At 34.1% G+C, this 27290-nt stretch overlaps 1 protein-coding gene across 1 annotated transcript; it reads right to left on the bottom strand.

Annotated features, from left to right (window-relative positions):
• Positions 1-4245: 4245 nt before the first annotated feature.
• Positions 4246-11729, bottom strand: LOTGIDRAFT_114826 (hypothetical protein; the record flags this gene model as incomplete). The annotated part of the gene is made up of 8 exons (XM_009053794.1): positions 4246-4456; positions 4940-5061; positions 5315-5504; positions 5849-5954; positions 6417-6637; positions 9056-9180; positions 10256-10432; positions 10848-11729. The coding sequence occupies 8 exons, from the start codon at positions 11727-11729 to the stop codon at positions 4246-4248; spliced, it is 2034 nt and encodes a 677-aa protein (XP_009052042.1).
• Positions 11730-27290: the final 15561 nt, after the last annotated feature.

The following is a 27290-nucleotide window of genomic DNA, read 5'->3' as shown; positions in this document are numbered from 1 at the left end:
TCATCATTCAGCAAGTAGGAAAATCTTTTATAAAACTAATAACAAGTCTAACAATTATAACTTTATATCACAAATTATTCAATAATATTGTGCTATACTTGACATAATTACATCTATACAATATACAAAATTATTGAATACTAATATGCAAGATTTTTTTAAGGGTGGCAGAAAATTTTAAGTACATAAAGAAAAAATTTAAAGAGGACTGAACACTATCAGCCTGCTTAGCAAATATTTAGACCAATAGTAATAGTAATTAAAACAAAAAAAATTCTAACATTGCAATTTTTACACAAAAATTGAAGTAAAATAAATCTAAATAAACAATAGAAAACTTGGAAGTCAGTAGAGAAATCACAATCATTTTCTTAAAATGTTGAAACTTGATAAAAAAAAAAAAAAAGAAATAACAACATAAAGTACTTCAAAATCCTCTAAGTTTGAGCTAAGTTCATTGTAAAAGATAAACTACATCTTAAAGAAACAATAAATTGAGCTGATCTAAACCAGAAATGATAAAAAAGAGTTTTGGCTAGTGATTTAGCAGTATCTTTCAGTCATATGCATTTGAAAAATAACACCAAATTTGATTAGCTAAAAACTGTGTCAACATTTTGCCAACTTGCATCTCATGCTAGGCAATAAAAGGGAGGTAACTATTTAAATCATTCTCTTTTGACATCTATTAGAACAATATCATGCTACAAACTAATAAGAAATACAAATACAAAGATTTTTTCGCTAATACAAATAACTATGAAGACAACTACATATATATCAATCTAACTTGCTAAACAACTTAAAGAATTTACAATGAAACTATCATATAGCAAAAAAAAACATAGTCACTATATCTAGATAAAATTTATTATGAAACTATTATCACTAATAATTAATAAAATCAAGTGTAAAATGGAAGAAGAAAACTATGTGCCTAGAAATACATAATTATGTAGTGATGCTTTTACATATTCGACAATATTTTGTGTTTGATGGAAATACTTCAAATCTTTCTTAAAAAAGTTTTAACACTGTACAGTATAAATAACATGTCACAATATTGTTCAACATAATGTCTCTACAATTTATAATAAAACCCTGGCTATGTATTCTCAAAACGATCTTAGCGCTAGGACGTCCTAGAATCAATGTCAGAAGATAAGAACCTAGGACATCCTAGAGCTAAGATCGTTTCAAGGTTTTATTATTCCCAGATGTGAACAAATATCTATGCTGACTGTTGTACAAATATCTATGCTGATTGTTGTACAAATATCTATGCTGACTGTTGTACAAATATCTATGCTGACTGGTGAACAAATATCTATGCTGACTGTTGTACAAATATCTATGCTGATTGTTGTACAAATATCTATGCTGATTGTTGTACAAATATCTATGCTGACTGTTGTACAAATATCTATCCTGACTGTTGTACAAATATCTATGCTGATTGTTGTACAAATATCTATGCTGATTGTTGTACAAATATCTATGCTGACTGTTGTACAAATATCTATGCTGACTGTTGTACAAATATCTATGCTGACTGGTGAACAAATATCTATACTGACTGTTGTACAAACATCTATACTGACTGTTGTACAAATATCTATGCTGACTGTTGTACAAATATCTGCTAAGAAACTATTAACAAATGATCAGGAACATTAGCAAATGAAGTACTTTGAATAATCTTCAGAAAACAAATTAGTCTATGTTCACCGAGGTCATTGGGTGCCTTGAAGTATATCCTAAATTCAATGCAAAGAACAGCTCTTATCATTACAAAGCCTTCAGCAGGAATTTTCCGTCATCAATGAGAAAATCAAGTGTTTTGGCACTGTAGGAAGTTTGTTCATTTTGCCCTAGTATACAAATATTTACTTCTAATGTTACTGCCATTTATTAAAACCCTGATGATCTATTGTCAATACTAATATCTAAAAGCTTCATGGGATTGTAAATATGTTTTTCAGCTTTTATATGTGTATCAGGTCTATTTATAGCTTTTTCTTGCATCATACCAATTTTTCATCAAATAGCTGTTTAACCATATATAGTGTTACTACTAAAGCCGATTTTAATATCTAAAGGACTTTGCAGTGTAACTAACATGCTAAGTTTTAGTGCAATTGCAAGACCAACACTTGAATGAAAATTGGAATTGTTCTAAGAGATGATATCAGTATCCCTGATACACATATAAAACATAAACAATCGCTTTAATATAAGTCTGTTGAATACTGACTGATTATTTTGTCAAACCAAAAAGACTATATAATGGGTTTGCCCATTACAATACCCAACAAAAGAAATTCAATGCCTTCTATCTTTTACAAAAACATTTTCAGCTTTTGTAAAAGTTTTGTAAGCCAATGCTATTGTGTTCAGGTCCATATTGAGTACATTACTATTTAAACTACCTCCAAATAATTATACAGTGTATATTTTGTATAATGCCCAGAATGAATATATTTTAGCAAATAATACTGGTAGTCATTGAAAAAACAAAGTGCTAAAGAAAAAGACAAAGTGTTCAAACACCAAAAACTGCTTTTTAAGTAGAAAATCATGCAAAAAAAATGTGTTATGCAATAGAGAATTCCATTATTTACTTCAAGTCTTCAAATTATTCAAAAAATGAATTGTAACAACTCAAATTATTTGTTCACAACCTTCCTAAATATTACGACTGAAGGTCACAACAATCATAAAAAAAAAATTCCCTGGTTTATTTATGTCAAAATCCTCAAATCAATCAAGTCCGTCAATGCAACAGTTTTGAGATTTGGTTTTATCTAATGATATAAATTTACAAATACTAAGGATATCATTGCATGCTAAAATTACATCTGTGGTCTTCACACTTCATTGTAAGCTTTGATTTATATTTTTGTTGAAATTACATCAAAAAAGTTAAAAATTAATATACTTAAAGGAATTGTAAAGAGGTTTCTAATTTGTATGTGTATCTGGGACACTGATAGCATCATTTTGCACCATTCCAATTTTCAATCAGCTGTTTGTGGTTCCTGCAATTGCAGAAACCTCAGACATCTAATTGAAAATTGGAATGGGGAAAATTGATGATATAAGTGTCCCCCATACACATACAAAATTTAGAAAACCTCTTTACAATTTCTTTAATATAATAACAAATATTCAACTGTTAAAATTGTGTTCAATACATCCATTGTAGAGTGATATAGAAAAAAATATGTCACTTAATAAATTAATCAGAAGAGTAGGACGTAAAACTTCATCTCATTTCATAATAAATTAATTAACACACAATATATATGATATAAATAGTTTATATAGCAATATATTAGTATAGAAAAATATAAATTGTCTATTTTTCTATGTTGCTTTTTGATTAAAATTTAGCTTTATATAATGTTGACACTACAGAACATGAATACATGTAAATAAATAATTTGAATATTTAAGTATACATAGGATTTTCTTAATTCATTTTGTGTTAGACAAAGAATCCTTCAACTCTGTAATCTCATATTTTTATTATATATGCTGATATACAAATTTACATAGAAAGAACTTTTATAATAATTTTGGCATAATTGTGAGTAAAAACCACCAATAGGGTCACTGAAAAAATTTCAAAATGATGAATTTTCAACAAGGCAGCCCTGTCGGTCATGTCCAGCATATAGAGCCAAATCAACAGCCCTGTAGTTAGGTGCCTAGCTTTCACCAGCCCTTTCTCAAATTGTCTCCCTAAATCAAAGAATTCTCAAGAGATTGTCTATCTAGCAGATTTTTTAGCAGTTGGAAATTTGGACCAGTGAATGCATAAGTCAAATATTTTAGTTATATAGTACAAATAGTAATTATCTAAATAACTAAATACAAGGTTAGTACTAAAGTAGTTTACTCCCAGGGTCATCTGAGAATAAAATAAAGTCACATTCATATTTCTTAGAAATCTTTTCAAAAAGTATATGCTGCAAACATTTTGAAATTCTGACATCCACAAAGGTCATGAACTTGACATCTTCTAAAGGGAAGGCATTCAGATATTAATTAATGGTAAAATTTTGACATCAAATGTTATATGCCAATTTTGAAAGGTGGCATTAAATAAAAATGCCTTTCATCAGTAGATCAAAGTAGATAATTCTAACACCAGAGGTTACATTCCAACATTCAATAAAAATTGACATTTTGATATCCAAAAAAGGTGACATTCTGACATCAATAAAAGTTGACATTATAACGTCAATAAGGTGAACTACCAGTCTCATTTAATAAACTACAGATAGATCTATTGGAATTTTCAGATTTTAAATACAAGTCATCAGAGGAAGGTGAGGAAGCTATACTATGTGATGAAGGTTTGTGGCGTAAGGAGTTACTCTCTTTATCTGGGTCATTACGTAGAAATGTCTGTAATCTATCAACACAAGCTTCTTGATAATCATGGATCCATCTGAAATACACAAAAATATAATTTCTTATGCAACAAAAAAAAACCCTAAGCTATTCCAATCTTACATGTACAGTTTCGTAATGATAGAAATTATGCATGTGTGGAAGAGTTTAATAGAAAGTTGAGGGGTGTCAAATAGAGGAATATCCAGTATTGTCAGTGAAACTAATCTAATTTTCATTTGAAATTGACACATTCAGGTCAGATTTATGTAATGAAATGAAAAAGATCATAAATTTCGATGAATTGGCTGTGTTTTGCCAATTTTGTTTGACAGGAACTCTGCATTGCTGATATATTGGCCAAGAAGGAACCTTTAAACAAAATGAACTAATTTTTGTTGAAATGTGTGGCAATTTACAAACTGAAATGCACATTGGTGAAAATTGCATAACAACATCACTGGATCAGTTTTACTCGCTGCTGACAAAATATTCCACAGAACTGAAGTGACAGTTATGACAAGTTACATCTTATACTCACTTGACACTATTAAATCTAACAACTGGATGCATGTCTTCTGGTAATTTCTCTAATGGAGGCCAAGTAAAGGTATCCATAACTGGTATAATATTACAATTACTTTCCAACGCTGCTACAATTTCCTAAAAGTATTTACAATTTATTTAGTAAACAAGCAATGTATACAATATTTACCAATAATCACTCAGTGATTACTTGTTGATCTGTTTACAGGTTACTATTAGTAGATCAATACACAGATAGGTTCCAGAAATACTTTTTGATCATAATCTATAGGCTCGCTGTCAACTAAACCAGTGACTAGACTTGTCATGCCAGCATCCTTTTAAGGAGTCCATTAATGGCCAATAATGTCTAGATAGAAACTATATTTACCCTATGTACCCAATCCTCTCTTTCAGCATCCCCAATACATCTATCTAATGATTCAGGTGTTAATATCAGTACAAAATTACGTGATAACTTGATACTCAATAATAGATTCTCATCAAATTTACCAGCACGTAGCCTATCAATATCTAAAAATACTGAAAATCCTCTCAACTGTAGATGGACCTTCAACAAACTGAAATGAAACAAATATGTAATATTCCATAAATGAAGTTGACTGGTGATCAAATGAAATGTTTATGTTGGATTATGAAGACAAACTAGGCCAGTGTGCAATGAGAGATATTTGTCAAGGGCAACAGCAACAAATATCATGCTTTTTCTTACCGTTAGTGTACTGTTTTGGTGTACTTTAAGAATAAGAATTAGGGGCAAAATAAAACAATAACCTTTCTGTCAAAATGGAGATAAGATGTCAACCTTATGGGAGAGTTAAAGATCTAAAATATTGACCCTAAGACAGGGCAAATGTAATCTGCAGCAGACGTATTTCAATCCAAGGGACATAAAGTAAAGTACCTTGCTAACTGTGAACCATTAGATCTTCTATAAGATATGAATACATCTATAGTTCTCATACCACTACCTAAACTCATACCCAACTGGTGATCTGAGAGGGGTAATGCTAAATTCTGACAACTGGAACCAGGGCTGACCAATTCTAAAATAACAATAAGATATCGATAACATAAATATTTAGCCATTATTAATATTCAGAAAACTTCCCTTGAAATAAACTCAAAGACAAAAGAACTGTTTAATGTAATGGATGTATAATATACATTTGCAAATTCTTACAGATATGTAAAAAAGTCTGTGTTAAATGGATTTAATGGCAACATAATGAAGCAGAAGAACGTTAAACAAGGTTATTGACCACAGAATATTTAACTGTCAGTGAATGTTAAGTTTTATTCGTCTTTTCAGTGACAACATTTTTGCCTTTCAGTATATTCAGAGGAAAATATGATAACCAGTCTACTCTGGTCTGCAAATTAGAAAGGGTTGGAGAATTTACTGAGATTATATATTTCCCTCCCTCCCTCCCAAAATGCACTGTCAAATTACTTACCATGTAAATGTTGACTTATTAATTTTCTATGTATACTGTTGCAAATTGCACATTCATTCCGTAATTCTTCCTCACTCAATGTCTGTAAGACATATTTATCCACCCCTTGTCGTAACATATGATAGGTATACTGGGATAGATCAGGTGACAATTTCATCAACCAATTATCTAAGCTTGTGGGGTCACATGACGAATAATCTGCTGTTATTTTTAGCGACTTTAATTCTCGCATAAATCTGAAAAGATTAAGATTAAGTTGGACCCATTAAATCTAAATTGCAGGAGTACTACTAACAGGATTTTAATTCTGAAAAGTGGTACAGATAAAACCTAAGATTTGTCAATATGTAGAGCAAATATTAGGACGCCTTCATGGTTCATATTTAAGCAATTAAAATAAAACCTATACTAAAATAATCTAATTAAGTTGAAAAACCATCAAATTCAATGCTTTTCAGTTAAATAGAACATAATGTATTTAGAACAATAGAGGGTCTATATGTCTAATATATATATTTAGATCTAATGTTATATTAATATATTTAGAAATGATGGAATGCATACGTGTCATTAAGTAAACATATGAATTTTTGACATTTTAAATATTGATATTAAATATAATATTGTTTATTTATTCAGGAAGTTTAATTGCTTAAAGGATTAGAATTTGTGGGTTTAAATTGCCACATAATAACTCAGTTCATAAATCATTAAAGGTGGTAACATTCCTCATTGGCACATGATAATTCAAATCAGGATAATTCAAATCATTTGATTATAAGTACTGATTTATTTTACATAAAATGTCATTCATTTACAGTGAATTCTGCTCAAACGATCAGTAATCAATCACCTTCAAAATACAACCACAATATAGTCCACCTTACAACTTTTCTATATTTAACAACTGATAAGGGACCACCTTCATTACGCGACCACGACCATGTATTTATACTCCCCTATAAGCAAAATGAATCAATTAAGCAACCATTACCATTATCATTATCTCCCTTGTATAAACATCACTTGGTTTCACATACAAGTGAGATTAGAAGAGAGTATTGTTTATTTTTGGCAATATGCTAATCCTCAGAAGATTAATTCAATCATTACTTTATTATATCAGTCATCAAAACAAAATAGTTCTGGTGTTTTTCTGATGATTCTCTCCTAAGAGACCACTTCCAGTAAGATACCATTTTGGATTATTCAATTGAATGGTCTCGTAATACAATTTCTACTGTATACAGTAAGGGCAGAAAGGCAATTTACACCAACTTATCATAGTGATGTAATTTATCTAAAATATCCAGGGGAGTTTTCAATCTCTTATGTCAGATTTTCCCTATTATCCCTCTACTTCCGTTTTAACACATGAAATTCTATCCTTCTATCCTCCTTTAGTCAATACTCTTATCATGAATTTACCTATTATGGCTATCTCGGTCTCTTTCATCCTTCTACTGTTATTTTAAGATTCATGTCGTAATTTTTTTGTACTTCTTCCCATTTCAAGTAAAATATCTTTAGTAACAAAACATGTCATAGTATTTTATTTACATCAGAAATTTTTAACCAGCAATATGGCTATTTATTTTATGCTTTAGTTATTTCACGTTTCTTCCAAATATTATGTAATAAGCTTATACTTATATATTATTTTCCTCAATTATTTCCTGTATAAAAATTCTAATTATAAGTGTTATATAACATTCTTATTGTTTTATATAAGCTTACAATATTTTTTTTCTTTAATAACTTAAAGGGGGAGTATGCACCAGTTTCTCCCTTTATTAACATGGTAATAATTCTTTAATTGATTGTAATTTCAGTTTGACTTAGACTATTTTATAACAGATTTGCATTTGAAATCAGTGCTCCCTTTCACTTTTGATACCATTTTTTATTTTTTCAAAAGCTTGTATACATATAATATGTTTCAATTAAATTTGTGAAGCAATTCTAATATTTTGTAGTATTTTGTACTGTGGGGGCCTAGTGACACATAAATTAAATTGGGATAGTCCTATAAAAGTTCATTTTGGAGTGACATATGTTGAAACATTCACATGCTGTCATCCAAAAATACCTGTTAAATTTAAGAGCTTGATCTCTAGTAATTTTACACATTGTCACTGTAGAATATTCTCATGACCTAATTAACTAGACCGGAATAGGAAGGGACTATCCTATACTGTGAAATTAGGAATGAGTTACGCTTCAGTTAAACACACCTTTATAGTAAACCAATAAAAACCACAAACATGTATCATAATCCTGGATCAAATTCAACAATCAAATAATAATACTTCTGCATCAGCAATATCCAGATATGTTGCAAACAGGATATTTACACCTCCAGATATTTCATCATATAAATCAATTTTATTCTCATTTTTAAAAACATATGTCTTTTCAAAATAAAAATGTAAATTGGAAAACACTTTAAGGGCCAATTATAATTGATTAGATAAAATTGCAAACATCAAAGAGCCTGGTCAGCCAGTGTATGATAGCTTTAAGACAACAAAACGTGCATGATATATTTTGATAAGGGTGAAGAATCTAAAATTGTTGATCAAAATTGTAATTTTATCTATCACACTGCAGTTGTTGTAAGCTTATAAGGTATATAATACAATACTTCTTCTTACCGTTTTCTCACAACACTATTTTTCATATCTAAGCCATCAGTTAAATCATCTAATGACAATGTTAATAATAAATCACCATCTATTTGTTCTTCTTGAAACCTATCACTGTATTTACTGAACCCAACCTACAATAGTCAGAATTTATAATTTAAAGCCTATGTATTACAATATAAGTTTATTTGGCATACCAGTACCAGTTAGATCTAGAAAGGCTTGTGCTGTATTCGTTACCGCTGGAAAGTTCCCACTTTCCTACTAGGAAATTGTAATTATCACTGGATTCATATTCAGTACACATTTGAAAAATCAGAACAGAGGCATACCCTCTAGAGAGAGAAATGAACTTTATTTGCATAAAATTTATATCACAAGCGTCCATTATGTAATTCAGACCGGTTTCCGTAGTATTGAGACGTCACAACTTGTTAAATGTCGCAAACTCTATATCATTTTAGCTACTCAAGTTCTCCAAAAGAAAACTCAACTTCCTAGTAAAATATTATCCCTACGAATATTATTTACCACTTTGGAAAGAGTAACAAATACAGCATAATTTTCCAACATTCAATTTGATTGGTTGTGTATTTAGTTATCAAACCATAAGATTCATCGAAAAACAATATTGCATACAAGTTAATTTGCAGAGATGACCATTTAAAATTGCTCTCGTATAAGTTCATCAAAATTCAAAATGAACTTTTTACATTTTTTAATCCATCAGAGCTTTGATTTATCATCCAGTATTTGATAAAATTTTTAGATCCTACTTCTTTAGATTGAAAAGTTAAAAATTGCCGGAAGAAATATTCCCCAGAGCACAGTTACAATTGTGAAATATCACAATAAAATTTTTATTCCATTCACAGTTAAATGAAATATCACTCAAACAACAACAGGTTGATTTATAGTTTTATTCTGGACAGGAGATTTATCTTTACACTTAGTTAAATAAACTCAAGCATATAAATTAAATGACCAGAATGTACTGACCAGACAATAGTATCATATCACATTAGGAATCATATTATCTATGCCACTGGCAAATTAGGTTCCTAGCCATAATTTACCACTTGAATTGACTTGGTAAAATAAAATATCAAACAACTACTTTCATGTGATTTTCCAAAAAAAAAGGTATTTATTCTTCAGTAGAAAGGACAAATTTACAACTAAGTTAAGATTAGAGTCAAAAGAACTTACCTGAGAAACCCAGTAAATAACATCATCAACAGTCCATAAAGGCACCTGTTGTGACAATTTATGAGGTATTTTTTCACCAATTATTTTTAATGCCTCTACAGCTAACTTGGAAGCCACAGCATTGGGACTGCTAGCAATTTTCTTTAAGGGTTCAACAGCATCAATTTCATGGAAGATCTGAAATCAAAGGGGATTCGTATATACAACAGATCTTTGCATTAAATTTACAAATTAACTTTCTCTTTTTTCATTTATAAGTTTTCAATACATATCTAAGCTCTTGTCCTTACAATAATCTAAGTGTGTACATTTACCCATCTAGACACAAGTCACTATATCAATTAATGCATAGCATTGTCAACATTTTTTTTAAGAGTTTCCAAAGATAAGTTTACTTACAAACTAAAGTTTCAAATGACATTCTTGTGGATGTTTTGGGTTGAACATTATTCATTTGGATATAAAATAAGCTTATATGGATAATACTGAAGAAATTGCAATCCAAATGTAGTCTAGAAAAATTATTCATTCAATACTTATTGGCCAAAATTTTTGTATTGCAATTGGACTGCTTAAAAAAAAGTTGACTCACCTCAGTTCTGCCTTGTTCCGCTTTTATATAGGATTCCATAGCAAAATGAAATGCAGCTAAAGTTTGTGCCTCCATTCTGCGACTAAACAACAATGGAATTAAATGTTTCAGCCATATTTTATCCCGTCCCTGTTTGTGTGTAAGATCACTTGAGGCAAACATTGAGGGACGATTAGAGTTAATAAAAGGTAAGACTAGATCCAATGTTCCTGATTTTAAAACTTTGGCTTCTAATTCCTTATTAGCAACTAACGCACTAATAGCTAAACAAGCATAATATCGCACACTATTGTCATCGGAAAAAGCTAACGGAAACAGCCATTCTGGGACCTTATGTTTGGCCATAAATTCTTGATTTTCACAACCTCCAAAAAGAGAAAGATTTGCCAAAGCTTTTGCACAACGCCTAAGAATTTCAACCTCATTATTTCGACACCAATGTAAAATGACATCTAGTCCACCCAAATTAATCACTTTTGTACAGGTTTCTTCAGAGAGTTTAAAAAGATTTTCCAAAATTCCAACAGTTGAAGTGGCTATTGAAGTATCTCCAATAGCTTTACAAGTCATGTGCACAATTCTATCTAGGCCAATTCTAGCTAACCGTTCTCTATTTTTAGTAGACATGACTTGCTCCAATAAATCCACAGAGCCTTTCAAAATATTCTCATCTTCAGATGAACAGTTTTGAATGAGAATATCTAACAGTCCTTCCATTCTCACTATATCACACAGTCCATAAGCTAAGTCTCTTCCATATATGGGAGTATTCCATGCTTCTGCAATTACAATGAGTATATCACTCAAATTCTGGCAATGGAGCTCAGAGTTTCCACTTTCAGCCTTCAGTTTAGAAATGGAATCTTCTAGTTTTTGAGACATGATTTGATAACTAAGTTTTAAATTATGACTAAATTTGTGTATAGCTGCTCCAGGATTTAAATGTAATGGATATTTAGCATAAAAGTTTATTCCACTAGAATCATCACTGTCAGGGGTTGGGGGTTCAGGGGTGTCATGTCCACAATCATATTCAGGCATACTATGTCTACGCACATTCAGTATTTCTTCTTGTTTAATCGTGTCTAAAATAGGGTCCTTACGTGACCTACTTCGCAAAAGCAAGCCATGTCCTGATGGAGAATTGGATTCAGATGCATCGTTGTATACAGTTGCATTTTCAGCAAGTTTTAGACGTTCTCGTCTTTGACTAAGAGTCGGATCTAATGGAACAGGAACTTGGTCAATGGAAAAGTTTGTCTCACGAAGTTTACCTTTCTCATAGGCAATTCTCAATAATGCTGCATCAGACTGGGATCTTTCTAATAACTTGTTAGGATCGCAATCTTGACTTTCAATATTTTGGAATTCCACACTTTTCTTCTTGTATACTGGTGACTTAACAGACTCTTTTCGTGATTTCTCTGCTTCCACACTCATGACTTTTGATCATCTTCAATCAGGTTATAGTAAAACCTTGACAATATAGCTCTGTAATAAAGGATTTTTTTCATAAATTATGATTGGTGTGTAGATTTGTAGATCACTAGGTTAGCAATAACACATGTTTAAACAATCAAAGTCACTGAATAATATGAAGATATAATTTCAACACTTGTAAAAATGATTTCAACACCCAGCAAAATGGAAATTTTTCAATATGGGGAATGATATTTGACAAACACAGCCCTAGAAGCTAAAATGATAAACTTTGAACTTAAAGCATTTAGGTATATCCACTTACATCAATTTCAAAATATTGCACAATGACTCACTTATTATCTGAATGTCTGCATTTTTAAGCTTTTAAATCCCCTAATCAATCTCAATTTCAACATGAAATATTTCCACTGTGAGCTTATTTCTCAATTGAGAGATCTATCATAATTCAATCAATACAGCTGGAGGGTTCAATTATATTGAATCACATTATATAAGATATATTACCTCACAACAGACCACTCCTTTGGCTTTGGCCTGGTCAAATCTTGACAAGCACAGTTTTTCAGTTTGTTTATAATGTGGCCTACCTAGTGAAATGTTGATATATTAAAATCAGTGTGTTAAATGTAATTTGCCACATGTCAGCTCCTCCAGATTGTCCCACATTACCAAGCCCTTTTTTGTTTGAGGATGTTGAGAGGTATCACTTTCTATTTTTAGATATTTGACATCATTCGGATTATATTATTGAGCCCCCAGCTTATCATGCTTGGTAAACGTCACGAATTTTTGTTATTTATGTTTGAAGGAAATGCTCTGAATAACCCGAATTGCCCACGCACTCACAAAAACTGTTCCTGTTGTCAAATAAAAATGTAGCAAAGATATCATTTACACCATGTGATTGACAGAACTGTATCTAATTTACTATCTTTATTGCATGACAGACCCATTGTGTTAATTTGACATTACGAAAGAAATAAAAACAGTAGCCATAAATATGGTGCACTTCGTTTTGCCTACAGCTGCTTGCGATGACTTCCGGTCTTAATCACAAAGTTCACATTATCCCTTTCGATTGTATTATAGAACTGTATGTCAGTATAATTCTATGATTGTATGAAAGTCATGAGGTTGGGTTTTGAAAGGAGAAAAAAAAAACAACTGTTAATGTCAAGAAAGAGAAATGGAATAAAACTGAAGATGGTTATTTAGCCTTGGTTAAAACGAACTGGGTTATGAAAGTTGGTTCACGGCTGATATTAAATGCCTTTCTGCCCCAATGAGTTTTAAGGATATGGAGTTCACGCCAAATAGGCCTATAGATAAAGAATCATTGAATTAATTTGGTAACACCTCTGGTAAAACTTCAACTTCTCATATATCAGGTGCTACTTCAGGAGGTGGGAGAGAAACCCTTTCTCTTCGAAGGGAGGAACTATCTCTCAAATTCTGGGGGAAACTTAAGTATTTGTCCGAAAGCTGTCCAACGTATTCCAGCATCAGAAGATTTACTCGTGTCGGAAATAACCAGAAGAAGGAAAAATGTACCGGTCACTTTTTTAAAATACACCTTTTCTTTTTCCTGAGTCAATAGGAGGGGCAGGTAACTGAGTCTGAGTGAATAGCAAACAGTGATCATTCTGGTCAGGCATTTTAGGGTGTAGTAAGTGCACCAGTCAGCTGCTCTTGCATTGTCGATCATATGATGAGTATTTCGATATTTTGATTATACGTAACGAAAAATAAGGTTATGGCTTTCAGGGCTGCGTTATGCGAAATGGTTCAACAAAATACTAAGTATTCCTAACTGTAGGCCTACTTAAGATCTGTTTTTAAATATCTTTCTGTTAATACTTAGCTGAGGATGCATAAAAAAAAAAATTCATCACTGAAGGCTACACAGATTGGAAGCATGCTGTAGGTGATACTGGAAAAGGGCCTCGAGAAGCATAACAATTGAGGTGTCAAAACAATTTTTCCAAGATAACGTTGCCAAGACAGAAAAGGAGGACTCCAATCTTGATCTTCAAAAACTATACGAGCAGAAATTGACTTTCCCTAAATTATATGCACTGGCTGAAAGCGTTGCCAAATTCGGTTCTAGTACCGCTGTGTGTGAAAGCAGCTTTTCAACTCTTACTCGCGTTGACTCACCACAACGACGATCTATGACTCAGCTTCGCCAGCGCAATCTTGTTCTTCTAGTCTTCAACAGGAAGCGTACCCAGAAAATTAACTTGGACGTATTTGTTCAACGTTTTGCCATAAAACATACCCGACTACGTTTAAACTAAAACGGCAATAAAAATGTAACCTATTATAACTTGTGTGTTTTAACAAAAATGATATCGAATCTAAAATACTCCATGAAAGTCCATTTCCCGACGTTTAATCGTCTGTCAAGGTGCTTTGCTAAATTGCCCCCATCGATTGCACGTCAGGCTACGGGCCTGTCCATAATACCAAAAGTAATAATTACCTCCCTTTAACTAGATAGTTGAAAATATTTAAGTTATTATATGCCATTTAAATTACGAAATTCAACTTTCTGTAACTTTTCCAGAAATCTCGTTCCAGCCTTCCGAGACAGGGGGTACAAACTGACTCAATGGGGGGACAACTGCTGAGTCTGAATTCAAATTTTGGCTACTCTGTGGTGATGTAATAGTCGCAAGCCTCTCATATAGCGTCTTAGAGGGTTCTATAAAGAAAATTTAAAAAAAAATGAATTGATTTTGTGCATTCTGACACATAATATTTTGGAGAAAAAAGGTAGACAATTAGATTTGTTGAAAATAAAGTGGGGGTACAATTGGGGGTGCAAACCAATTTTTTTTACCACTGGTGCCGCCACTGGCAATAAGCCCATGACGCATGAAAGCCATGGCCTTCATACAGTTCTATGTCCCAGCATGTTCCTTTAGCAAAGGTACGATGATAATACTAATAGAACATGAACCAGCCACCACCTGGTTCGATCTTCGATCACACTCTGCAAAACGGGGTTAATTATAGTTTTGATGTCGACAAACGTGATATTTTACTTATGAAAAAAAGCTTAATGTGAGTATTTCAGATTTAAAGCAGAATATCCCAGCTACTACACCTAGTAGAATCTAAAGAATATTCATTTATCGTAATATTTATCTTAATCTAAAAGTGACAAAACGGGGTAAATAGTAGTTATGAAGTCGACAACCTTGACTTACAGCTTCTGAATTTCTACTAGACAAGATGTGGATGCAATCGTTATTTTCTGCTGTATCGATAATCCAACACACTAGTCATATAACTTGTTTATTTGCGCCAGAAGAAAATGTTATATCATTGAAAATGTAAAAATGTTGATATTTTAGTACTATAACGTGTATTGTTAACTGTATCAAATATAGTTCTTTATTATCTTGTAAATAAAGGTTATCTTGTTTCAAATACCTATGATCACCTTAACACAAGCAAGTTTAGTCCCTACAACCTCTTACACGAACCTAATCAAAACCCACGTGAGCCCTACACAAATCCTAACCTTAGCAAACCTTACATTTCCTCCAACACAGAATCTCAGAACGTTGAGATTCGAGGGTGAGATTGTGTGTAGCACAAAAGGGTGAGCATAGTTATACATGGTTATGGATAATTGAAAAAAATCTTTATTTACAACACCCTACGGATAGGCTTGGTTTCTGGTAGCCATAGCGTAGATCTCGTAGCTTTTCAATATCTAAACCATTGATTGAATTCAGGGGATGTTTTCTGAAATTCATATCAAAGTCATAGTTAATAGCCAGTAAAATCTCAAAAACATTAATGTAATAGTCAATTAAAGTCAAATTGGTTTGGTTGTCGTTGGTTATCATTTCCATCCGTTACCTAAAAATAGAATGAAAGGGATCAGTACACCGTGTACCGAGCAGGTGAAATATAGGAACGAAAACACAAAACCTTGAAACGATCAGTAAAATGAATAGGAGAAAATGAAAAGAAAAAAACAATATAAGAAAATTTCATTTATTATTCATTTAAAGTTGGTTCTTTTACCTACAACTAAAAAAATAAATAAATAATAAAGTAAATAAGGGTGTGGGGGGGGGGGGGTCTAGGGTGGGGCTCAGTGTTTATTCAGAGTAAGCATACCCTGCAACACCATCAAATATTGAGCGTCAGCATGCTCTTTCTACAGCCTTGATGAAAATGGAGGTAGGAAGGAGGTGGGTGTGTCGGTTTAGAGTAAGCATACCCTGCCACCAAATTAAGTTTTATTGCATCACATCATTCTTAAAGCATCAGCATGTCCATTCTGCAGTCTGAACCTTACTGCTGGCTGGGGAAGTAATCAGAAATGAGGTTATCACATGAAAGCTAGTGTTGTGTAGGATAAGCATACCCTTGTACAGAAGAGGAGCGACGGTACTTGGCCCTAAAACATCATAGCACCTAACCGAGCCCTATCTTTAGCTCTACTCCTAGCACCTTGCCCTATCTTTAACATTTAAATTATTAAAATCCCTACTGTTAAGTGTAAATGAAAAATGGAACAAGTTAATTAAAGACTAAATTATGAAAATGAAAAAAAAATTATCTTAATCAATGAAAATCAAAATTATGAAAATGAAAAAAGAAACAAGAAAAATAACAATCGTGATCATAAAAATCATTAATACTTTAAATTAATAGAAAATATTAACCCTATACCCTAACACTTAGCAAAAAGTCATATCTTTAAAGAAGTGGTTACATTCTTCGTCCAAAGCAACCAAATAAACGACCGAGGGAACCATACAAACGTCCACGGGAAAGAATTGGAAAATAAAAGCTTCTGTTAGTTTCGGGAATTCGGGGTTAACATTAGAGGGGTTGGGTTATTATTAGTACTTGGCCACCACCGCAACAGTGCACGGAAAAAGGAAAAAGGAAAGAGTAAAATTCCCTCATTTAACAGACTCTTTTGTGCAACGTTACAACCAATCAAATACAAAATATGAATGTAACCATTAGAATTTAATACGAAATTTATTAAAACTTAAATTACTTTTAAAAAAAGATTAGATCGAACCCTACACCTACACACTTATTATTCGTACCGCCGTATCAGAGAGCCAACATCCTCTGTACAAATGGCGTTCTATGCATAGAATAGCCATTGCCATACCACCTTACAGAAAAATAGTAGTAGTGAAGCATCAGCAAAAACACAACATGACAGCTCCATACCAATGTCTTTGACTTCAACACATGCATGTGTAGACAGTCAAACATAAATATATACACGCATACAAACACACACTATCACACACTTTCAAAACAATTCCCTAACTCCATCCTATCAGCCATATCCTAACACAAATTCAAAGTCTAAGTCTCTAAGCAAGTCCGTCAATATCATCTCTATAAACTATATGGTATAGTTTGATTTAGAGCCTCACATGATCCCACATTCGTATCTCTAACGCCCCTAACTTAGCCCTAATGGCCGAGCCAAGTCCTACAAGGAAATCGATGGAAATAATTCGCCGGCCAGCAACCTAAAGAATTATGTTAAACCTAACACAAAATCTGGAGCAACCTAACCGTACCTAACACAAGCTTAACTTTGACGAGAGAGAAACGGATGTGGGTGCAAGGGGTAGCTACAATAGAGCTAATATCAGTATGAGATGATGCTTTACCTAACATTGATTATTAGCAAAACCATGCCTAATAATCCGACCCTAACACCTACTCAAGCATAACATCACACCTAACACCACCAGGAAACCCATACCTCCAGTATGCACCAGTTCAGTTCGGCTATCGGTAGCATTCCGCGACCCTGCCTCGGGATCCTGGTCGTCTTTCAGTGTTATGCCCACCCAATTTGCCACCTCCATAACCCTCTCAAAACCAGCAACACCCGTGTTGGATACGAGGCAGTGGATCATTCGCTCACAAGCCGTCTCGGACAATACAAGGGTACCAGCTAATCCACTTCACTGGTCGATGACTCTGGCCGGAGCAATGGGGCAACTAAACCTCGTACTAACACACACACATCATACGTCCACCGGTCATATCGGAGACTCAGAGAGCGAGATAGCATGTCCATAAACCGTTCTCCAAAGGAACAGGGACATAGATTTGCAAAACTGTGCGCTTTCTAATCGCCTCTCCGTTCCAGCACACACCGGAAATATTCCAACACGAACCCAACCAACCTACTCAAAAACCCGCCTACCTTTTTTTATAAGGCTTTTTCCCTTTTGGTTATTTCATTCTTGACCATTTCATACCATGAAATCGAATGAAATTATAAATATCCCTTTGACCATATATCTTGGCTAGCATTCATCATACTTTCATTACATAAAAATAGGATGAAAGGGATCAGTACACCGTGTACAGAGCAGGTGAAATATAGGACCGAAAACACAAAAACTAACATTGAAACGACCATCAGCAAAATGAATAGGGGAAAAATGAAAAGAAAAAAACCAATATAAGAAAATTTCATTTATTAATCATTTAAAGTTGTTTCTTTTGCCTACAACTAAAAAAATTTAATTAGTTACTTCTGTGGAAAACAATATATATGATAAAGTAAATAAGGGAGGGGTGGGTGAGGGGTCTAGGGTGGGGCTCAGTGTTTATTCAGAGTAAGCATACCCTGCAACACCATCAAATATTGAGCGTCAGCATGCTCTTTCTACAGCCTTGATGAAAATGGAGGTAGGAAGGGGGTGGGGGTGTCGGTTTAGAGTAAGCATACCCTGCCACCAAATAAAGTTCTCTTACATCACGTCATTCTTAAAGCATCAGCATGTCCATTCTGCAGTCTGAACCTTACTGCTGGTGGGGGAAGTAGTCAGAAATGAGGTTATCACATGAAAGCTAGTGTTGTGTAGGATAAGCATATCCTGGCACATCTTTATCATAACAGTCAAGGTAACAGGTCAGAAGAGGAGCGACGGTACTTGGCCCTAAAACATCCTAGCACCTAACCGAGCCCTATCTTTAATTCTACTCCTAGCACCTTGCCCTATCTTTAACATTTAAATCACTAAAATTCCTACTCCTAGCACTTAACTGAACCATATCTTTAACTCTTTATAATTTAAATTATTAAAATCCCTACTGTTAAGTGTAAATGATAAATGGAACATGTTAATTAAAGACTAAATTATGAAAATGGAAAAAATTATCTTAATCAATGAAAATCAAAATTACGAAAATGGAAAAAGAAACAAGAAAAATAAAAATCGTGATCATGGAAATCATTAATACTTTAAATTAATAGAAAATATTAACCCTATACCCTAACACTTAGCAAAAAGTCCTATCTTTAAATAAGTGGTTACATTCTTCGTCCAATTAAGGCAAACAAATCAACGACCGAGGGAACCATACAAACGACCAAGGGAAGCAGATAAACGTCCTATGAAAGAATTGGAAAATAAAAGATTCTGTTAGTTTCGGGAATTTCGGGGTTAACATTAGAGGGGTTGGGTTATTATTAGTACTTGGCCACCACCGCAACAGTGCATGGAAAACGGAAAAAGGAAAAAGGAAAAAGTAAAATTCCCTCATTTAACAGACTCTTTTGAGCAACGTTACAACCAATCAAATACAAAATATGAATGTAACCATTAGAATTTAATACAAACTTTATTAAAACTTAATGACAATTACTTTAAAAAAAGATTAAATCGAACCCTACACACTTATTATTCGTACCGCCGTATCAGAGAGCCAACATCCTCTGTACAAATGGCGTTCTATGCATAGAATAGCCATTGCCATACCACCTTACAGAAAAATAGAGAGATCATTAGTAGTGAAGCATCAGCAAAAACACAACATGACAGCTCCATACCAACGTCTTTGACTTCAACACATGCATGTGTAGACAGTCAAACATAAATATATACACGCATACAAACACACACTATCACACACTTTCAAAACAATTCCCTAACTCCATCCTATCAGCCATATCCTAACACAAATTCAAAGTCTAAGTCTCTAAGCAAGTCCGTCAATATCATCTCTATAAACTATATGGTATAGTTTGATTTAGAGCCTCACATGATCCCACATTCGTATCTCTAACGCCCCTAACTTAGCCCTAATGGCCGAGCCAAGTCCTACAAGGAAATCGATGGAAATAATTCGCCGGCCAGCAACCTAAAGAATTATGTTAAACAACACAAAATCTGGAGCAACCTAACCGTACCTAACACAAGCTTAACTTTGACGAGAGAGAAACGGATGTGGGTGCAAGGGGTAGCTACAATAGAGCTAATATCAGTATGAGATGATGCTTTACCTAACATTGATTATTAGCAAAACCATGCCTAATAATCCGACCCTAACACCTACTCAAGCATAACATCACACCTAACACCACCAGGAAACCCATACCTCCAGTATGCACCAGTTCAGTTCGGCTATCGGTAGCATTCCGCGACCCTGCCTCGGGATCCTGGTCGTCTTTCAGTGTTATGCCCACCCAATTTGCCACCTCCATGACCCTCTCAAAACCAGCAACACCCGTGTTGGATACGAGGCAGTGGATCATTCGCTCACAAGCCGTCTCGGACAATACAAGGTACCAGCTAATCCACTTCACTGGTCGATGACTCTGGCCGGAGCAATGGGGCAACTAAACCTCGTACCAACACACACACATCATACGTCCACCGGTCATATCGGAGACTCAGAGAGCGAGATAGCACGTCCATAAACCGTTCTCCAAAGGAACAGGGACATAGATTTGCAGAACTGTGCGCTTTCTAATCGCCTCTCCGTTCGAGCACACACCGGAAATATTCCTACACGAACGCAACCAACCTACTCAAACACCCACCTACCTTTTTATAAGACTTCATAAAATTATTTCCATTTAGAGATGGTTATAACAACGAAGTCACTCATGTGCCACCAAGCTGAGCAAACATCTGAAATATGGAAAGAAAACACCGTGTAAGTAAAGCGACAAGGTGAACGGACATATATTAGCAATGGAGAAAATCTTTGCTCTTAGAGCGCCAGTTTCTGATTCTTTTTTGGGTTGTCCAAAGACCAATGTTTTTTTTTTAAAAAAAAAAAGCCTCGGTTAATTGCCCCATCTGACTATGTGGTTTTCAATGAATAAAGACAATATAAGCAACAATTACATACCTTATAACGGTGAAAGTCTCTCCCAGCAAGGTTCTTTAGCCCATAATCTCTTCATTCAACAATGAACTCCTTAGTTACATACAGTAGCTTTTATTTCTTAACCCATGATTTCAGCTCACATCCAAGTTGTGATTTGTGATTTGTTCGATTGGTCGTACTTTCTATCTGTATAAAACTGTAGAAGCAAGCCTTAATTAGTAGACAAATCGAACGTACTCAATCAAGAATTTTCGAACTGACTAGAGAGATCTGTTCATCAATATTTTTTCAACAATGGTGAGTTTGAGGTTTCTAATCACTATTGTACTACACTGAGCACAATTCATCCCTTATTTTCTCCCTTAACCAAATTTTTAACTTTTAAAAAATAATGGGGTGGGGTCATCTATAAAAAGAATGAAGGATAGGAGGGGCGGGGGCATTTATAGGGGCATTTATAAATGATAGGTTAGAAGAAATATATTATATAATTCGCCGAGAGGGGAGGGGTGGAGCATCTTATAGAGTATACTAGTGGCATGGGGGCGGAAGGAGTAGGGTATGGGGACATCATTTTAAAGGTCGGGTGAATCAGTAACGGTGCCATTTGGGGTACATGAGGAACACTTGCCACCACAGAAGCAGTGGCGGAGCCAGGTTTAAATTCCGAGATACTACACCTAGTGGAATCTAAAGAATATTTATTTATCGTAATATTTATCTTAATCTAAAAGTGGCAAAACGGGGTTAATAGTAGTTATGATGTCGACAAACGTGATATGTCACTTGTGAAAAAAGCTTAATTTGGTATTTCAGATCGAGTTTTCGAATTAAAAACAGAAATTCCGAGCTACTACATAGTAGAATCTAAAAAATATTTATTCATCTTAATATTTATCCTAATCCTAAAGTTTCAAAACGGGGCAAATAGTAGTTTTGAAGTCGACTTGATTTGATATATCGAATGGTGACGTATTGTCTGCCAAGGGAGGTTATTAGTCTCTTATGACGAGAATACGGGATTGTTCAAGCAACGACTAGATGTGAATAATTATCGTACCGTTGTGCTGCTAAAGGAACATGATCCATATCCGTATCCAAAATTTCTTTATCACTAAAATACTGCTAAATAGCCCCAGCCTTATAGAAATTAGTCGATAACGAATAATGAGAATTGTCGTCATTATCATAGGCTACCTATAGTCTTCAAGGGAAGGCAAGGGGCGATAAATCTGTATAAGGGATTGGATCATACCAGAGACCTATACACAAGCTTACTCGTTTCCAAAAAAAAAAAACTTTGCGTTCTGGTTCAGAAATGAAAGGTGAATGTCTCACGGTTTCGAAACACGAAACGTAAACAAAAAGCATCAATAGTGACATGAATTGTTTGACGTAAATCACGATTCAATAGTAGAACATTACTAAATAAATCGAAAGGCAAATGTCAACAAGGAAAGGATTAATTTTAATGTCTTATTTTTGTGCTTCTGTCATCACAGCTGTATATTTTCATGCACAGACCCAGACCTGTATATCAACAACAATGATCTGTTACATGCGTTACATCGTTTTGTTCATCCTCCTACAACCTAGGTTCACAATTCATGGATTGTTAGTATTGTTAATTGCTATACTCCACCAGACACCCAGTCTTGAGCCACAAGAGAATTGCAAGACTAGTATAGTAGTAGTTCAAACCAGGTCAAATGAGTCATTGTGGCCTAGTGGGTTATAGCAATACTCGGGTCAGTACCATAAAGCCACAAAATCGGTAGAATTATAGTATGTATTTTTGAAATTGGGTCAAATAGACAATAGACAATACAACTTTAAGCTTAAAAATTCAATGTTTCAGAATGACAAGTCGGTTGAATCGAAACTTTACAAGCATCAAACAATCAGCTGTTTAGTTTTAACTATTCATTATTTTTATTGTTTACATGTTAACTTAAAATCTCTTCACTAACTAAGTTTTCACGAATGTCAATAGATAGTGGGTGATAAGTTAAAGATGCTTATCATTTATACAGGATGACCACTCATTACCTTTTATGTGCCGCCACAAAATTTGCTATATCCTCGTTGGATACCCACAGATGGTTCGATAGTTGTATAGGTCATGTCATTCCTGCATTATATTGTACAAGGTGAGATATCACTATGAATGCCGTGCTTTTTTGACAGCAGTTGACAAATACAAGTGTATTGCTGAGGGGGCGATTGCTCTGACTACAAAATTTGCTATACCCTCGTTGGATACCCACAGATGGTTCGATAGTTGCATAGGTCATGTCATTCCTGCATTATATTGTACAAGTGAGATATCATTATGGATGCCGTGCTTTTTTGACAGCAGTTGACAAATACAAGTGTATTGTTGAGGGGTCGATTGCTCTGACTACAAAATTTGCCACGCCTTCGTTTGAGACCCATAGATGACTTAATGGTTTTTAGGTCGTTGCATACAGGTGAATTATCACAATAGAAGCCGTGAATTTTGTTTCATTTTGACAATTTTTTACAGAGGGGTTGGTTGTTCTGAAGAGGCAGATGTAATTCTGTTGTCGAATGAGGTCAGTGGTGGTTCAAGAGGTGCAACAGCAGTGGCTCAACTATCATAGGGACAGATTGAACCAAGTCCATGGGCTCGCATCCTTAAGGGGGGGGGGGGGACCTTCAGAAATAAATGAAGAGAAGCATATATTTTTTAAGAATTTATTGATGAGAGGCCACAATCCAATTAAGTCCAGGGGCCCTCACTTATCTAGTTGGGCCACTGTACATGAGTGCTGAATGGCAGTACCCAGTTAATGGAAAAGGCTAAAGGATTATCTCACTTTGTTTGGCGGTGGCCTTTGCAGGTGATAGTTGCTTTTGTTGTCAACAGTTGCACATGAGTGGTTTCTGGGAAACACAAAGTTAGTAAGAGCCGTTACAAAGAAACATGATATTTCGAGGAACCACTCAGCGTTTGTGGTATCACAAAGGTTGTACTTCGTGTAAAAAGAAAAACAATTCCGTTTGGACTAGCAGTGCTTTCGATGACCAATGTAGTATTGGCTCGCTAACCTTATCAACTCTTTTCCACAGTAGGTTCGTACGTACCCGTATACACGAATACATGGTGAGGTATCTTTAAATTGGTGAAGGCAGTTATTTGATTGGTTAATTAGTGATGTAGGTAAAGTGTAGGTAAACGTATATAATGATGTTATATCTTGCCTATAACCTTATCTATCATCAACATATATAGACTTTATAAGGTAAGATCACTTTTTAAGAAATTTTCCAAAAAAGAGTTTTATCGAAAGCATTTAGCATAATTACATTGCAGTATATCATATTTTTTTTTTTACAATACTTTACTCGTTTGATGATTTTCTAATAGTTTAATGTTAAATGACAAATTATTGTACTCTTTGGTTGATTGACATGCTCTTTCTGATTCTAAAGTTTTATAAATGCTCTAGGGTTTAATATTAGTAATTCAGTACCATTTCTTCTCGATGTGGTGCTGGAGCCACTGAACAGAAGGAGGGAAATTAAGAACATCATATTTACGACTACAAATCAACTGTATATAGCCTTTATCATGTTCATGTTATCAAATTTGCAATTCTTAGTGTTGTACATATAATTATGTATTTTTAAATGGTGCAAGTCCTCTACCCACTTCTTTTTGTGTTGGTCCTTGGAATTGTTCCTATTTACTTGAGGAGACTCCGATCGGATCCAAAATTCTCATATCAAAAGTGTCTATCAACATCGCTCGACTGGATGTTCCCAGATTTCAACGTCCTGATCGACAACCATATCCAGTTCTTTTTGACATGTGCTTGCATTGTCACGCTGATTTGAAGTTTAAAGTGTGTTTTGCATGAAATCAGTAATATTTATACGTTTACAACGGGCCTTTTAAATTACAGACAACCCAAACACCGGATTTCGTTTCTGAAAAGTAATTTGGACTGATTCAAACGCAAATATTTGGATATTCAGTCTCATTTGTGTCCAAACTGGGGTTGTGGTTCTATAGAACTACACGGATGTCTGTTTTTAACCAGGGCGTGTTACACAATTCTAAGTATTAATATCCTTCTGTAAAGTAATCATCTCAAATATGTTTCATATCTGCAATAATTACATTTATGACAGACATATATCACTTTCCAAATAATATAGAGTAAGATAGAACAATTCTGCATGTCCACAAATGAAAAGATATCAAAGAATCTTATTAACCCTACCTCTTCAACTCATTCGCAATATATCAAATTTAAAGTAATTAAAGTTATCTTGCCTGTCTATTTTCTAGTAATATTTTCTAATTAATAGTAATATGTTTGTACAAATTAAAGCGTACAATATGACCCTCTTAATTCATGAATCTGAAATTGTCGGGAAGGGAGGGCGGGGTTGTATTTGTGTTCTAGTTGCCTCCACTTTTTGGTTGAATGGTTGGTAGGTGTATAGGATAATCTTTCTAGTCTTTTCTATAGGGGATATAATCAAACCACGGTCGATATGGACACATCCGTACCTACGAAAACATCCCTGGACTAGCGACAGAGACTTGAGAAAAATCAAAAACTTATTTAGCTATTATGTTAACATTTTGGTAACAATTCGAGCTTTTGTTTCAAGGACAATCAATAAAAACTGGTGAAAAAGCTGAGAAATCCGTGAAATAAGTTAACAAAACCCCGACAATCACTCTTATTATTTCAAGGTTAAGATCAATGTTGTAGACGTGATGATAACAATCAGTGGGGATCTTTCCACAGCTAATCGCTTTTCTAACGTATTTAATACTATTTGATGCTGTAATCAACGCGTAATAAGTTTTAAAATGTTTTAACTGGTTCTTGACACATGTATGTTGGTATCTTTCTCTAACTTAATCACATGTGATTCATGTACGATGACCCTGGCTAGGCAATTCGGTTGACGTAGATTCGTTGGCAAATATTGACCCAATAAACATCAATAGCAATGGTGTGTCTGACAAGGATAGGAGGAAACATTATGTTTCATAATTTCACCGAATTCTAAGAGTAATTTGCTACGACAAATTTGCAAGGTCTCATAAAATCATGCCATAAAAATTGCAACACTAAACACTGCATAGCACCATTAATGATATGGTTGATAAACTGTCGCAGCTGATCGTTGTTCTTGTGTATCCACTTCCGGTTAACACTATTGAATAGGCATTTATTGCTTACGTCATGCCGAACCATTATTGCCAAGATGAGAAACCGATGACCACGCAAAAGTCAGTGTTGACAATTTTATGACAAAACCCATTTTAACATAGAAAATATTACATGTATATTGAAATATATATGTATATTTAAAGCTTAGTTGAAGTAACTATCCGTTGCGTTCGAAGGCAAATAATCACCATTTGATTTATTGATTCCTAAATTTGATAGTATTTGTCAACCCGGCGAGGCACATAGTGGATGCTATTCATGTAGGCCTACTATATTTATTATTTCATCTTTGGTTATAATCGTGTAGTTTAAATTACAGTTTTTTTATTCTTTTGATTTAATGGATAACTGCTGTGTCTCTGTGGTATATATTGCAGACATGAAAGAGTAGAAACATTTAATAATGTCATGATATACAGATGTCAATGTCGACACTTCCTGTCAAGGCAAAATCAGTTCAAAGAACAGCGGTTGGGATGGTTAGGATTTAAAACCCACCCTGCTAAGTTTGCCAAATTTGGAATGAAATTGGATTGCATCCACTTTGTATGCCTGAGAGGGTTTCTAGCTAGGCTTCTATCTTTGTAATTTGGATACGCAAAGAGTTTTATTACGAAGACGGATTGCTTTGCTGTACCACAGGAAA

The sequence above is a fragment of the Lottia gigantea genome, assembly GCF_000327385.1.
Source record: "Lottia gigantea unplaced genomic scaffold LOTGIsca_20, whole genome shotgun sequence".
NCBI classification, from domain to species: Eukaryota; Metazoa; Mollusca; class Gastropoda; family Lottiidae; genus Lottia; species Lottia gigantea.
This window is presented reverse-complemented; position numbering and strand designations above follow the sequence as displayed.